The sequence below is a fragment of the Fistularia commersonii genome, chromosome 1 (assembly GCF_037954325.1).
Source record: "Fistularia commersonii isolate RoL2024-O1a breed Wild chromosome 1, RoL_Fcom_v1.0, whole genome shotgun sequence".
In the NCBI taxonomy this organism is placed as follows: domain Eukaryota; kingdom Metazoa; phylum Chordata; class Actinopteri; order Syngnathiformes; family Fistulariidae; genus Fistularia; species Fistularia commersonii.
The window spans coordinates 25,838,841-25,855,353 of NC_141284.1; the positions used below are offsets into that span (position 1 = coordinate 25,838,841).

The window sequence follows — 16,513 nt, forward strand, 5'->3', positions numbered from 1 at the left end:
TTGACCCCAGACTGCCGCCTCCTCCCCGTCGCCGAAGACAGTGAGATATCTTGTCTTCATTTTCTGCCCGGGCCGCTCAATTTGAAGTTGGCCTATTTGATATTCAGTCGTGGGACAACAATGTCACAGTGGCATTGGGGTCTCGTAACAAGCTGTTACAGGGTGAAGATTAGACAGGCACGATGTGATGATTGCTCTCCTTCTCATAGCGAATAACGTGTCTGTAGTTGCCAGATGAAGCCGCGCGGCAATTGCACTCTAAATGCTTTCTGGAATACTGCTGCTGCGTCGCTGAACCCAAATGAGCCTGTGATAAGTCCTTTCATCTTCATACAGACGGCCCCCCCAAGTGATGTTCAACACCTTGAATTCGTTTTTTTATTTATTGATTGTATTACCTTTTGCGCTGTATTTTGTATTATTCGGCTCGCCAGTTTTTAGCTGCTTCAACCGAAGACGTTTGGCATTTGTGATTGCCTTTGAATATCCCTAGAGATGGGGTGTGAGCCTGATCTATTCGTTTTTTTTTTTTTCTCAAGCGTGGGGGGAGAGGGGAATACCAATATGGATAGTGGACGGAAAGTTCCCCCGACGGAGAAGTTTAAGGTGTGCGCTTCTTTGGTGGAGACATTAAGTGATATGCCTTCTTTGCATTAATTTCATAGTGTGGGTGGATAGATATTTATCACGTGTTTTTTGTTTGTTGTATGACCATTTAACTTAAAAAAAAGTTTATTTTGAATCAGTAAGTTTGCCATTTCATTCTCCGAGATAAATAATCAGCTTTCCAGCTATGTAACTACATTATTTCTGCAATTTACAACAGTGGTTTTGGTTTTGCTACTGTGGTCTTGGATGGCAGGAAAAAGTAGTGGACGCCGTCCCCTAGCTTAAGGCTTTATCTTTAATTTGCTTCGGACAGGTTCATTTTCAAGTCAAATCAAGAAAAAATGCCAAATGGGTTTAATTTATATTTGATAAAATGCTGCAGACTGTCCTTAGATTGTAGTTTTAGCTCGAATTAGAACACGGAGCGAACGGAGGGGGACCAGTTCTGATGCCTGCATTTTAAATGCCTGGTCTTCTGAGTCTCAACTTCCCGCCATCCAAGAAATAAGATTGAAAAAAATAATCACAAACTCCTTATTACTTTTCTTCAATGGAAAGCGCTCGGAGGACAAAGTTTATGAAAGAAAACGCCAAAAGAAAATGAAGTGCAGCGCTTCTCGCTTGGACTCGACATCGAAATGCTCTGGGGTATAAACGCTGATTTGGAAGTGACGTGTGGTGTATGCGGCTCAGGCTAGCTTAAGATTTATCTGCTTGATAGTAATTTCTGACTGCGTGATTGTCCCGTTTGTTGTTCAGAAGGTTTATTGGTTGTACCTTTTAATGCTTTTTTTTGGGACCTTCAAGGTATTCCAAATAGAAATCCCGCTTGCAAGCATAATTGGGGCTCTTACTGTGCTGTATGTTGGTTTTCCACACGGCCTGATGCAGCATTTTGCCAGTGATCTGTAAAGTTATCCTGGCCGTTATGGTAGCTCCTGGTTGCACGTGTAAAAAAGCTGATTTCTGTTGGAACGTCATTTGTCCAGTATTTCTATTGGTCAAGAAATCACACTTTCTGGACCCAAACATTGGTTTAATTGCATTGCTCTGGGGATCGACTCTAAAATACAAGAAATGCTCCAAAGCGCTTTCCTTTAGAATAATTTAAACGCCTTAATTTCCATTGAATAGTCAGAGGTTGAACAATATATAATCCTCAGGGTCTGCGATATATTTTTGGTCTGGAGAGGTGAAAGGGGGCGGAACAGTATTGTTGTATTAACTTGCTCAACGGTCCAGTTCATTTTCAAATGCATAAAAAAAGCATCGAAAAAGCAAGAAACTTCAAACTTTCTCTCTCTGTCTGTTTGTCAAGTCTATTGACAAGCGTCCAATTTCTAGTAGCCGCTGCAGCATTGAAGGATAGATGAGCAGAGGCTGGTTGAGCTTGCACGTCGAGGGGAACGCCTAAACCAGTCAGCTCCGGACACTCGCAGATGCAGAAGGGAAAAAAGGAATAATCAGTTTGTATTGCGTTTTGGCTGGTAGGCAATCTCTGGCCGAGTCGATCAAGAGGACGGGGCCTGGGGGAGCGTGGGGGATGGGAGGGGGTGGCTCGGGGTGAAGGGAGGATAGTTCCAGCTCCAGGCAGCCTACCAAGTGTGGAGTATAATCTGACAGCTCTCAGCCAAGACACATGCAGGGCTAAGACCAGGCACCCTACCAAGCCTGGGGCCTGTGGGGACATCCTGGTGAGAGCTAAGCCTCCAACGAGCCTGGAGTGGTGCCAGGAGCTGCACACACACACACACACACACGCACACACACACACACAAATTCAGGCAAACACATGCAACAATGACAACACAACAGTGAATGCACAAGACAAGAAATGCAAGGCTGCAGTCTGAATAGAAGGGTTGCTGAGGTGTGCGTGTGTGCGTGCGTGCACGTGTATGTGTGTGTGTGTGTGTGTGTTGTCAACATCTCATTCAGTCAGACCTCCCACCTACAAGGGTAGCATCTGAGTATAAAATTAGCCTAATCAATTTAAAGCAACATTGAATGGACGTCTGTGTTTCGCTCCTCCGTCGCCTCCTCGCGCTGCCGCTGTTGTTCGGTCCAATCGAGAATCGCTCTGAATATTCGAATTGCCTCTGAGCACCGACTGACATTTCTCTTTCCCTCTTCTTCTCCTTCCTCCTCACCCCCCCATCTCCCTCTCCTCCTCGCTGTTCCTTCTGCAGATTATGTTTATTTTGAGAACTCGTCCAGTAACCCACTGCTGATCAGGAGGATAGAGGAGCTGAACAAGGTGAGTTGCGTGTGTTGGGGATGGATTTACACCCCTGAATGCGGCACTGGTGCATTCACTGGATTTCCTCGACTCAACCCATCGAATCCCAAGCCTGTCTAGATATGCCTTCTTTCTCACACGAGGTTCAACGACAATCTGACTAAAGAACTTTTTCTCCGTTATTTTCTTTCCGTCTCTCGTCATAAGCTTTAAGTTGTGTCTTATTCATAATAAATAGAAGATTTGTCGCTCCGCCTTGAAGGGAGAATGAATGCATTTTGCTGATGTGTATTATGAAGAAGAAAATCACATCATTTGATAAGATTAATATACATGCTTATTCATTGAGATTATACTGATTGTTAGAAGTACTCACAACTGCTGGTCGTAAAGCAAATATTTGAAGTGTATGCATGGCAGTGTGCTAAGATTACAGAGGAAAATGCCCAAACTTTTAAAAAAAAAAAAAGTTAAATCGGTAATTAACATTTCAACCATTAAATGGCTTTATTCGTTCAATCATGAATCTAGTTTAGAACCGATTCTGAATGTAGGTTTTATGTACTGCACTTTTTATGTCCATGTAATGCAAAGTACTCTGAGAGAGACGGCATCGGATGAACACGTGTGAAGCATGACGATAGTGCAAAACCTAGCAGTGAAACCCTGCCCTTCTGCCTTTCCATTGTTGAGTCAAAGAGGCAGAAAAAGAGCGCTGTCTCCACTGACTAGTTACAGGTGCCTGCCGCCTGTCCCCTGTCCCAGGCCTGGGCTCGATAATATGCGGGCTGTTTAATGTGATTGACACACAGCTCGGAGTGAGCCTTTTATTCTGCCTGTCACTGTCAGTCTCTCTCCTCTGCGGGGATCTTTGCAAGGGCTGAGATGCAGGTCTAGGCGGCGTAAAACAGCGCGAGGAGAAAAGTCCACACAACCCCCACCTTTGTGTAAAAATACGACTAAATGATAATTTGACACATTCTAAGAGCCCGTCTTCCTCCAAACATCTCGTAATTTCCCTCGCTCAGCGGCACAATTTGATGTGGAAGTTAAAAAGGAAACACAAGTCATCCAGCTTTTCTGTCGGTGTTGTGCTACTGATACTCGTGTGTCCTTCCTTTGCTGCCAATCATGTGAGTTGGCTCTTGGAAAGGGCGGAGAGTTCTTTGGCTACAGATAATTCCCCGTGGAAAAAAAAAATGCAGACTCCAGCCTCTCAGCTGCATCTTTGTTCGAAAAGTCCGGGTCGTACGACCCATAGAACATTACGTAATTGCAAAATCAGAACGGGAATCTAGATCCCTGCAAAAGTTACTGTACATACATCATGCATAAAACTTGTGAATTGGTAATTGCCCGTCAAAAACTGACTTGTATATTGCAGAAACAGCCCTGGCATCCAGTATGACACATCCCTGGACCTGACCTCCTGTTCTTGAGCCATTAAAAATTTCATTTTTCAGTTTACCGATGTCAGCAGTCAGTGTCATCCTTTCACAGATGAATCTGTACGGTGGAGTGTGTTGGCAGAAATTCAATTTTTTTGCGATCCGAACAGATTTGAAATGCATTTTCATTGCAGAGACTCAGCTCGACACCATCTTTGTTCAGAAAATTGGTACTTGGTTGAGCATATTTTGTTGTTGTTTGTTTTCAGAAATTCATAAACATTATTTTTCCTTTACCTGCTCAAAAAGCTAGTGCTTCTTAGGCTCTAAAGAGAGGGCCAGACATGGCGTGAGAAGGAACCTGCAGGAGGGTTAATCTGTATTAATGGGGGCTGTTGGTCAGGAATGTGCATTTGCAACACAGAATAGTGTTGTTGTGTTTAGGGGTTGCAGACCATAAGAAGTAAACAGGTTAGAAATTGCGAACACGTGTGCAAATAAGAAAGATCCCGGTCCGTTCCTAAATGCGTGCTCTCTTTTTCAGAGCCTCTTTGCAAATCATAATGCGGTAAAATCTTGTCCTCAAGGACATCCACTCTTAAAACTGAATATTCTGTCCAGTGTATGATATCATTTTTCTTGTCACCTTTTCTATGTGCAGTCATTAAAAATATCAACAATTCTAGATAAGGAAGCATTTTTGTGGTCGTCTATAAACCACAAAGACCTGAAGGATCCTGACTAAGAGCTCTCCGAGTTGTCGGCTCATAGGAGGCCATGCGGTGTGAGCGCGGCTTTTCCTCTCCGTCCCCCTGCCATCTGACTCGCACGTTGGACCACGGTGGGATTAGTGACAGATTTCCTAATCCAAGAATGCCTCGTCTGTAATACAATGCAATGTTAATATAATTTACTGCATATGAACACTTCAGAGAACTACAGTTTATCATATTTTGATTTGTTCTTTGGCAGAATGTTTAAATCTTTTTTTTTATTTGTCTGATTTCAAGGAGGTAAACTCGCCAATCAATTTTATAGCCTGCATTGCTTTCGACATTGTTTACTTATTTGTACCCTGAATAATGTTATGTAAAGTTTGCTTTGTGAAATTCCGCACAGTCAATCATGCTCTCAAAATTGTCTCAAAATAATGGAAAGGATCAAATTTAAGGGCCACGATGGACCCACAGCACGCGACACTGTCTCGCTCGCCGGAACACTCTCTTGTAATTCGTGGAGAACGACTATAATCTCACACTACAATTGCAGCCAAAGTTAAGAATGAGCCTCATTTATGGGTTTTCATCTATGTGAGTGTGTTTGTATGTGTGGGCTCTCTATGTGCGGCACGGCTTGTTGCCATGGTAACGCCGATTGTCTCTGGTTTGCAGACAGCCAATGGGAACGTGGAGGCCAAAGTGGTGTGTTTTTACCGGCGCAGGGACATCTCCAGCACACTCATCGCCCTGGCAGACAAACATGCAAGTGAGTGATCAACCATAACCTGCTCGGCAAACACCGGGCCGCCAAAGACGGGCTTAAACCTGTTCCATCCGAAAGCCCTTCTGCGGTTATTTTCCACTGTAAAGTTCCGGTGCTTATGCGACCTGTAGAACGACACTCGCCGAACTGGGAAACACAACTGTATTTGTCACTTTGTGTGACTGTGAGGCTTGTTTGCGCTTCAGATGTTATCAGGGAATGATATGAGGTTGAGTTTGTACACCGTTAACCTGCAGAAACAATCCAGACACAGCGCGTACTCTGATAGAGCTGCAGACAGCATTCGATCCGTGTATCAGTATCACGACACCTTTGCGTGCGTGCGTGCGTGTGTTCGCGCACGTCTGCTCATCCATTTTACCCATACGGGCTCTCGTTTTTTTGGTTTTTTTTTTGGAACCGGTGCTCAGAGCAAAATTTTGCAGTATTTTGAATTGCTGGCAGATTTCAAATAGGCTCTGCCCTTAGCAGTGCAGTGTGATCTTCTTATGCTGCAGGTACTGGGCTGTTTTTCAAAGAAAAGCAGGAAAATAATGATAGGCGATTTAAAAATAGTGATGAAAAGGAAACAGAGGGAAAATGAAAATTCAGAGGGTTCGAACGGGTCAGTTGAGTATGTTCTGTGGTCAAGAGACAACTACTTAAAGTTTTCCACTTAAGTCATATTCTTGACACATTAGGTCGCCTACTCACTGGATGGACACTTAGAAACTGTGAAATAAGGAGAAGCCATGTACAGGTACAGGAAGTACAGGTTTTGTGTCTTTCTGTTTTTCCTAAACTCGAGGCTCTTTGTATGAAAAAGCTTCCTATATTGTCAGTCTGAACAAAGAGGAATTTTCCAATCAAAACATATTTAAAAGAGCCAGATCTCTTGATACTGTGTCAGATATCTCTTTAAACCGCTCCTCATTATGCAGGAGACGTACTCTGTTCCTTTGTGATGTGTGTGTGTGTGTGTGTGTGTGTGTGTGTGTGTGTGTGTGTGTGCGCGTGTGTGCAAGCCTGTGTGTGTGGCATGTGATTTTTCTAACAAATGCAAATATCACAATAGAAATCAAAATAAAAAGCAAGCTTCCTAATTACACTTTTTTTTTTTTTTTTTCGTTGCCCAACCCTACCTTGAATTCAAAAACAGGGAAAGCCAAACACTTCAACTCACCATTTTGTGGTATTCCAGAGCAGCTGTGCTCAGATAGGGGTTTTTTTTTCTGGTTCTCTGACTCCTCTAATTTACCATGGATCTAATTAGAAAAAATCAATAGCAGGGGGACGATCTTTGGATACATATTTATATCCAGACTCTCTCAAAAGGCTTGAACAGAGTAAAAGTAATAATTTTGGTGAATTCAAAACAAAGGTATAGTCACAGTTAGTCTCACAAAATATGTTTGAAAGATTCAGCGGGACTCCTGCAGTTTTCCTTCATCTGGGGTAACGTATTGTTTGTACCTGGCAAATAGCAGTGTGGGTACAAAGAGGATTCTGCAAGATCTAAACAGAGGTCGTCGTACTGTCATGTCCTTTGAAAATCTCAAACGCTGAATAAAACAAAACGTATCTATAATTTGTTGAAATATTCTCTAACACAGAGTTCCTTCTAGCAGCAGATCCCCACTGACTGATTTGAGCAATATAAAATAATTGTTTGAGATTTTACTCTGCAGGAACAGGGAAAGGCCTCTTGTCATGTATCAAAAAATAACAGCAGAATGCAACTGATCCACTGTATCTGGCTTATGAGGACTTGTCGCAAAGCTAAAAACCCTTTTTTAAATTCATTTCTTATATCCTATGCCGGGGCGGGCAAGTTTTTTGGCTCAGGGGGCCGCATTGACTTTTAAAATTTGACAGACGGGCCGGGTCAGCACAAGATACAATACATATGAAAAAAAAAAAACGCATTTGTTAACAGTACATATCGGACACGTCTGACATTTGCTTTGGAAACAAAGCCAGCTTGGTTTTGAAGGCTCTGACGTTTGCTTGGATTTCACGCACGAACCAGTTTTTTCCTCATAGCTTCACGTCCAGCTCATTCATGTGTGTCAGTATGTCAAGAGTAAAGGGTAAATCAAAAAGCAAATCTGTGTTATTTAGCTCAGGAAAATTCTCAAGTAGCTCCCAAATTGAAATAATCTCCTGTTTGAGCTCCCACATTCATTGATCCAATCATCCAATCATTCACGTCAAGTGTGAATTCTGTACCAATCGTTGGCGGGCCGGATTAAAAACACCAACGGGCCGGAAGTAGCCCGCGGGCTGTAGTTTGCCCACCCATGTCCTAGGCAGTGTTCTCATACACAAAACAGGACCCCTGGCCTTTTTATGCATGTATGAACTCATCCAAACTTTTTGGATTGTAATAATCAACAGAATTTCCATCGTCATCATCAACTAACAAAAGTCCACAATGCCCAGAGACTTGTGTTCTGGGCCTTTCCCCAGAATCTTTGGCCTTGAGAGCTCATGAAAATATACCGATTAACATCTGTTTGATACAAAGAGAAAAATCTGGGCTTCATTTATCGAATCAACATCTGATAACATAACTGAGTAACTTTGGATATTTTCTTAAATGAGATTGTACACATATTTTTTTTTTTTTTTAAAACTTGAATCTTTTAATTTGTTTTTCTTTGTGACTTATTTAAACCAATGTGATTTCTCGTGGATCGACACGCAGGCATGTACGGATCCATTTTTACAAGCGAAACAGCCTGCACATTTATGCCAGCAGTGTGTTTTCATATTCTCATTTTGTAAAATATCGCTGGGTCGCAGGTAGTTCAAATTTCATCCAACTCTCAAGAGGGACTTTCATAAAGGAGAAGTACCTGGAATAAAACGGAAAAAAAAAAAAGTTAATGTGAAACAGAACCAAAAATAACCTACTGCAAAGCCTGTCGGTTTTCTGTACTACTCTGTGTGCAAATATTGGACTTTAAAAGCCATGAATGATTGCGGTGATGCGATGTGTTCTGTGACAGGCAGACAAGAATCGCCTAAAGAAAGACGTGACTCGGTTTAACGCTGAACAGATGTCCGCTATTTCGTTTCGGATTTCATTTCGAACGACACAACCTTCGTGCATGTAAATGTTAAAGGAATTGTTGAAGCATCTGATCTGTTCAGCTAACTCATCTATATCAGCAACCGTGGAGGGATTACGTCTACTGGCCACTTCTTTGGCTTCTTTGTCGGTGCAGGGTGAGCTGGTTTGAAGTTGTCTGAGCAACGTACACCTCCAGTGAAATGCGGTAAAGGCCAGAGAAGAATGACCAGACTGACTAAAGGTGATAGAGAGGCTTTAATTGCCACTTCATCCTAGCAGATTAGCAGAAGAGCATCTCTGAACGCAGAGGGTGATAACCGTCGAAGGTTCAGGGCATTCTACCTAAGAGCATCGGAAAGAGGCTGCAGAGACAATTGGCGCATTTCTGTCCCGCAACCCAAAGTTTGAAAAATCAAACCTGGGTTGATCCGATGAGTCTCCACTGCTTTTGCAGCGTTCACGTGGTCAGCCCGATCGCTGAGCGCGGAAACACTCACCGTCTTGTCTTGTATCAACAGTCTAGTCTGCTAGTGGTTGTGTAACTAATTGGCGACTAATGCTAAAAAACTGGATATCATTCTGAAAAGGCAAAGACTACGGATACTCTGCCTTTATTTTATTTTCATTTTTTTTTCTTTTGAATGAACGCTGCAGTCAGCCTCTGACAAGCATTTAAAGAGAAGTTAAACAATTCCCATTTTATGCCAGCGGTCACATATATTTGTTTTGCTTGTCTGACATGATTTTCATACCAAAGCAGACACTTAGATGTGTTACTATATGACATTATTGAAATTAAAAAAAAAAAAAGATCTTTAAAAATCAGGTTTTCCTCGAGCACACAACAAAGCACCTATCCCTTCAGACTATACTGACTAGTTCTCACCTGGTCTCAAGCCAAGAGAGCATCTTTGGGAGCTGATGCTACGCGATATCCACACCATCAGCATCAACGCTATAATATCATAGCAGATCAATGTGGCCTCATTGAATCTGGGAAGTTAAGAGTTAAGGCAGTTCTCAATGCCAAAGGTGGTCAATCCACTGAAAGCACATCGCTTAACAACATCGCTTGTCCCCCTTTTTTTTTTTAACGCTAAGGTCATTGTACATGCAAGTATCAAAAATAGGATCAGAGTGAAGCCACTGTGACTCTGCTTGTTCGTCTGTATCTGTGTGTTGTGTTGTGCAGCCAGAGAAACGCCAGCATTTCTCAGGGACGCGAGCCGTGTTTTTGAAAAGCGCTCTTTACAGTCAGCCAATCGGGAAGTTGTCCAGCTCCTTCTGGTAGAACCCGGCCAACTTTTAAATGTACATTTAAATTTGAAACAAAGGCATAAAATCTCGGTCATTTAATTTCTCTATTATCAGATACACTTTTTGTAGCTACATTTAGCAATGTTGTCACTGCAATCGAGCTGGGCAGGTTAGCCAAACCTGCCCAGCTTTGACTGGGTGTGGCAGTCTAAATAGTGTGTGTGTGTGTGTGTGTGTGTGTGTGTGTGTGTGTGTGTGTGTGTGTGTGTGTGTGTGTGTGTGTGTGTGTGTGTGTGTGTGTGTGTGTGTGTGTGTGTGTGTGTGTGTGTGTGTGTGTGTGTGTGTGTGCGTGTGTGTAACGTTTGAAAGCATTTTCCACAGAGGAGGCCTGGGATTGGTCTATCATGGTAGACGGGAGATTGTTTGTTCTACTGGACCACCCACCATCTGCGTGTGTGTGTGTGTGTTTTAGAGGTCTGATTATTCTCAAGCAGTTTGTGTCATTCATAATACAGTATATGCTACTTCAGTGATATACTGCTCCTTTGGAAGACTTCTTGTTACTTTACTGATGGTTTACTTCAGCGCCTGCTAACATAGTGGAAATGTGCCTTGACTTCCTACAAAGTAAATTTGGAACATTTTAAAAATAGAAACAAAGCTGTTCATTTATTATCACCTTTTACCCTTAAAAAAAATTCATCTTTATTTAATCAAATCTTGCACATACACCACCACCACCTCCATCATCATCATTGTCATCATCTCACAGGACAGCACAGTGATGTGCATGACCATTGTTCTGTGTCTGCACGGGTCCTGGACCTGCTTGCTGCCACTCGACGAGGGGCTTTGAGACACGTTATATCTAAGATATACATGGCAAGAGTGATTGCATACTGCATGGATGTGGGCTGTATCCTGTCAGTGTTTCTGCAGCTTCAGCCTCACTATTTGTAGGTGCGTGTGTGTGTACACATGTTCTTATGTATGCATGATGGACTTGCAGTTTTTTAGCACTAGGGCCCCCCGATATAGGAATTGCCATTGGGCAAGTTTAATTCAGTTTCGTTATGGATCAGTGAAGAACGGCAGCCTGTGTGTGTGTGTGTGCGTGTGCGTGTGCGTGTGTGTGTGCGTGTGTGGTTGAGAGAGAGCAAGCCTGTATTTCTTTATGTGTGTCTACTGTGAGTCATTGATCAAATATTTTGCTTACAGAGATTCAGAGCACTCCCTCATTGGGGCTCCCAGCTCCTCCGTTAGCCCCTCCCCTGTGGCCCAGGCGGCCTCCTGAGTGGTCAGCTCCTCTGGCGGACTTGGCATTTTACCTCTGTGGCCCCTCCCTCCCAACGTTTGAATTTGCCAAGACCAAATTGTTTTCTATTTTTAAGACGTGACTCCCAGCTGCCATAAACAATGCACAATGTTACAAGTGCGCTGATGCACATAAAGCAGATAGAGTTTAAATGAGCGCAGGACGTTTATTGTCCAAAAAAAAAAAAAAAAAAGTACCTAGTAGTACTGTAGTGCCCTTATTGAGGCCTTGCACCTGATGTCTTCACTTTTCTGTACGTGTAAGTCAACAATCCTCGTGTTGGGGATAATATGCACAGTGTGGAGAGAGTTTGTATTTGACACCCTTCACCCCGGCAGTAACAATACCACCTTGTACAGCTCGAGTTACCCATTCTATATTTGACAAGGCTCATGGTTTGTTGTGCTGGGCAGAGAGCATCCCTCAATAGAAGATAAATGTCTCATTTGCATCCCGAGCTGCAGAGCTTTATGAACTGTGGTTGCATCAGCAGCAATGATTACAATATGACAATCCTCACCCTGTGCCCTCGCATAGTATCTGGGAGCGCTAGACAGTTTCACATGTGGATTTAAATCGTCCCTATTTGTTTGAATATTAAATATGCTTCGGGGCAAACTTGTTTAAAGTTTAAATATCTGCTGGTAGGTCAGCCTCGCTGCACGATACACTTATGGGTTTTACAGGGAGCAGTGCCACGTCCTTGCCTGCTGGTTCCACTTGAACCAGTGATGGATAAGCCAAAAGATATCAGCTCAACACCATGTTTTTAACGTGTGGTTGTAAAGTATCATATTCGAAAGCTGCAAGGAGGCAAGCATCACCCATCACTTCACGCAAATGTGAAGGTGAGTTCATGCAGCTTTTGGCTGTTTTAAGAAGACTTCATTCACTTGATGTGTGATGAAATCCCATCAACGCACCTCACAATATGAAATGCGAGACAATTAATCTGTAGAGGGAAAAGCAAAAAAAATGTTGTCTGAGTTGAAATTGACTTGATGCTGTTTAATAATTGAACTGGAGGCCAAAATATTCAGCTCACAGAAATGACTGATGTGCAAAAATGTTGGAAGGCTTTTTTGTTTCTGACAGCAAGCCTCAGCTAATTAATGCACTTTTACACAAGCTTTAACTTGAACTGGATTCATGAGAAAATGAAATGGAAAATGTCTGGCCATGTTAGAGGAAGGAGACACAGGGGGAAAGAACTAGATAAACCAACCTCTTCTATTTGCAGAATACTTTTCCACATTTTTCTGAAAATGTGTTTCATATTTGTGGTAAACTTGGTTAATCTGCCCCTGTCTTACTCGATGTTAGTAATGTTTGGGGTATGCATAATGACAGATAGCGCATTTATGAATTAAGTGGATGGAGTTAAGTTGAATTAAGTTGTTGGAAAAAAAAAAAAACATCAACAAATCATTATTGGGGAAATCCTGTTTTGTATCCTGCAGATGTGGGAAACATTATCAGCTTGTTTCAAAAAGAGTAACATATAACATGGAGATCCTTCCTTTGATATCCATAACATTAAGTTAGGTAATAGAGTACAGCTTATTTTGGCTGGCTGATATAATAAACAAATATATCGTGATACTTTATCTCTTTTAAATCAATAAACTGATACAAAGCACAAATACATTCCTCTCCATCAAATCAATGATTTTATTCCACTTGAACTCAAAAGCTTGTGAATAGCTTCTGAATTTCTTATATCTAATTCTCTGATAATTCTGATAATTTTCAAATCATTTTGTGTTTTGGTTTTCCTTTTTTTTATTTGTTTTGGAACTCTTGGACTTTTTTTCTGTTTCATTATCTCTTAAATATATTGTTGTGAGGTAATAGTTTGCTTCTGATCACTGTGTGGATTTTAAAAGTAGCTACTTGTCTGTGTACTTAAAGTAAAATCCTACAAAAAAGTCCAAGGATATTTGCATAGCATTATTAGACCTTCAACATTCGGCACTCATAGATGTATAATACAATTTACATCATTTTAAGAATAAGCCCTTTCAGCTGATTGATCTGCTTTTGATCGATTTCAAAGCTTCAGTATGGACAGTGAACTCCTACTTCCCCTCCCGACTGATAATATCCGAGCAGAGACACCAATCTGCCTTGACGCCGTCCGCTTCTGTCACCAAGAAACAAGCACTTCATCATAGAGGTGAAGTGAGTTTGTTAAGGTAATTATTTCGCGCCGCACACTCCTCGCCTCCTCCCCTTGCCCATGAGCCCGCTCCTTCCCTCCCCTCGCCGTCTTCGGGCCCCGGTAAGGCGACCCATTCATCAATAATTGATAATTGGCTGGGACAGGTGAGATGGAGAGGCAATTTGTAGAGAGTATGGTGCGGGTTCACTGCCTTGAGATTGGCTCGATGGTGTAGGAGGAAAAATTGAGGTTTGGGAGTAGAGTTGCTACTCAGTGGCACACTGCCAAGGGGCAGCCCACTGATCATCTCTCTGCACATAGTACCAACATGTGTGCCGTGGTAGTTCACACACATTGTACATGAGTTCACAGAAACAGCCATTATCATGTGCTATTAGTGGTTTTAAAAATATTGTCTTCCAAACAGATTTACATGGTGCATTTTCACTCTCAAAATGAGTATTTTTTTTCAGCAGTAGCTCTACAGCTCATCTGAGAGCTCAGCAATTTATTGTTCTAACACAATCCACAATTGAAGCTCTAGCATTCTAGCTCATTTCCGTACATGATATTAAACAATCAATACCCATGTTAATGTTAGAATTAACAACATATTATCGTTATTAGTCGTAACTTACTGTGTCCGCTTGCCGTGGCCTGTCTCATTTAGAAAAAAAAAAACAAAAAACAACCCTGTAAAACATAGAAAGACAGCCATGATAAAAATATATAATAGAACTTAAAAATAAAAATAAGAATGAGAGATGCTGTGTTTTTAAATTTCATCGCATGTATGATCATTATAAACAGTCACTGCAGGGTTTGGTCTGTCCGCCCCACTGTGCTGCTGATACCTGCACCAAGAGCAGGCAGCTCTGACCGCCAAGGGAAAGCGTATCCCTGGAGGAAATGTTAGGTAACGGTTTATGATCTATGAATTTAAAAATTTGAAATGTAGGTTGGCATGGACCCGGTAACCGTCCGCCTCAGGGCTCCTGAGTTCCACTAAGGTAACTCTCATAAGTCTCCCGCGAAACTTCACAGGCCAGTCCCTTCATTTTTCTTTAGACGCATTTTACTTTATTTTTAATACTGAAAATGGATGCCCCGACAAAGTTCAGCGAATAAATAATCCAAGTGTTTATTTTGTTTATGGTCTTTGGCGTGAGAGCTGTAGTTTGTCTTCGTTTCTCCGGCACAAACGCCAGCCACGCCGGCAAATTCCTGTTCTTTTTTCAGTACAAATTGTAAGAATCGCTGAATATAATAATGATGGAATAAACAAAAACAAATCTGCGCTAGAATGTCGAAAAGAAGTGGATGAGATGGACTTTCTCCTGTGCAAAAGTTGTTTTTGGACACAGCTGCACAAGGACGGGCATCGCAAACGCAATCCTAATCCAGGGTCCAGAATGTCCAGAACGAGCGACTAGAAAAAACATAAATTATTCCGCAGTAACCGGTTGAATGAGAATCAGTCTGACTTTGTCAGAGACATGTATTGAACCAACTCCTTTCTTTGCTACCTGTGGAGTCTCTTCCGACCGACTCTTGGATGGAACGTGACGCTGACCTGAAGATACTCCCGTGTCTCATTTCCCTTAACGTTTTCAATTTCTACACACAGCCTCGGATAAATGCATATAGTTATAAGAGCACAGTGCACGCAAGACACTTCATGTTATTTGTCATAACATTTGTTATTGGACTTCACGCTTAATGTGTAAACACACCTGAATCTGTTTTTATTTAACACATCCCACCTAATTTCCTTTTCCCATTAATCTGTTATTTTAACGAAGCAAGGCCCAATTTTTGGTTTTTACATGGTGGAAGATAGAGTGAGCCCCCCCCGTGTGTTCGTTCGTGTGTGTGTGTGTGTGTGTGTGTGTGTGTGTGTGTGTGTGTGTGTGTGTGTGTGTGAATGTGCGCACGTCCTCTCTGGTGGGTGCCGAGTGCTGGGCAGAGTGCGGGTGTGAAGGAGTAGTTATTGATTTCGGCCACAGATCTCCTCTCCTGAAAATCCCCTGATTGCTTTTGTTCTGCTCCCTGTCTCCCTCTTTCTGTCTCGCTTCCTCTAATGAATCTTCAAATGAATTGGAGCATGTAGAGATGGTGCGCTCTCTCTTGGTCTTTCTTTCTTTCTTTCTTTCTTTCTCCCGCTGTCCTTCTTATTCCCTCTACCGCTCTGCCCCCTTGTCTTGGTCTCCTTTGGCTCTCAGTCTCTCTCCCGATTTCCCTTCTCATTCCCGCCGCCTTTAAATACACCTTGTAAGTCTGTGTTCATGTGACACAAACGACAACCACCCAGTGGGTGAAATTAGGAAAAAAATATTTGAGCGTTTTAGCGCGTTAGGAAACTGGAAATTTGCTAATTAATGCACAAAAGGAATGCCAGGTGAAAATGTAATTAGTTTTGCAGTTATATGGCGATAAGCAATAATATTGTAACGTAATTTGATTTCCCTTCTTTGCATGCAAGTGAAATGCATCGCTTTGCAACACCAGAAGGTCTTCTGTTCTAGAGAAACAAGTGCCTAATCACGAATTATTAGAAAATCATCTTGTGAATTAAGAGAAAACTAAATCAAGGTGTTTTTTTTTCTCCCCCCCGAGAAAAACTTTCTCTGGGTTTTTTGAGAAATATTCAACTATAGCTCTGTATTTTAATTTACATGATAGATGCCTTGTGCATGCATATCTACCAAATCAACTCCCATAACCAATAGAAGACATATGACATATTAACCTGAAAGGTAAAGATAAACGTAGCCACTAAAGTACTGCCGGTTTGTTCTTTTTCTTTCCTAACCGAGCATTCAGTTCGTAATCCACTCATCCAAATGAACTCTAAGCTGACCTGCAGGGAACGCACACTGTGACGATGGCAAGAATACAGTATCGGCTCAGTTACGAGGCTAACAGGGAAAGGCTTGCCTGATCTTGTACGCAAACAAGCTTTGCCCGCGTCCCCTCAGTTGACTGT

The 16,513-nt window shown here is 42.1% G+C and overlaps 1 protein-coding gene across 2 annotated transcripts in view; it reads left to right on the forward strand.

Annotated features, from left to right (window-relative positions):
• mta1 (metastasis associated 1) overlaps positions 1–16,513 on the forward strand; it is a 45,823-nt gene that overhangs the window by 11,086 nt on the left and 18,224 nt on the right. For both annotated transcript variants that reach the window (XM_086156793.1, XM_086156802.1), the window contains exons 2-3: positions 2,799–2,866; positions 5,628–5,721. In XM_086156793.1, the coding sequence (XP_086012919.1) occupies positions 2,799–2,866; positions 5,628–5,721 (162 nt within the window). The remainder of the gene's footprint in view (positions 1–2,798; positions 2,867–5,627; positions 5,722–16,513) is intronic.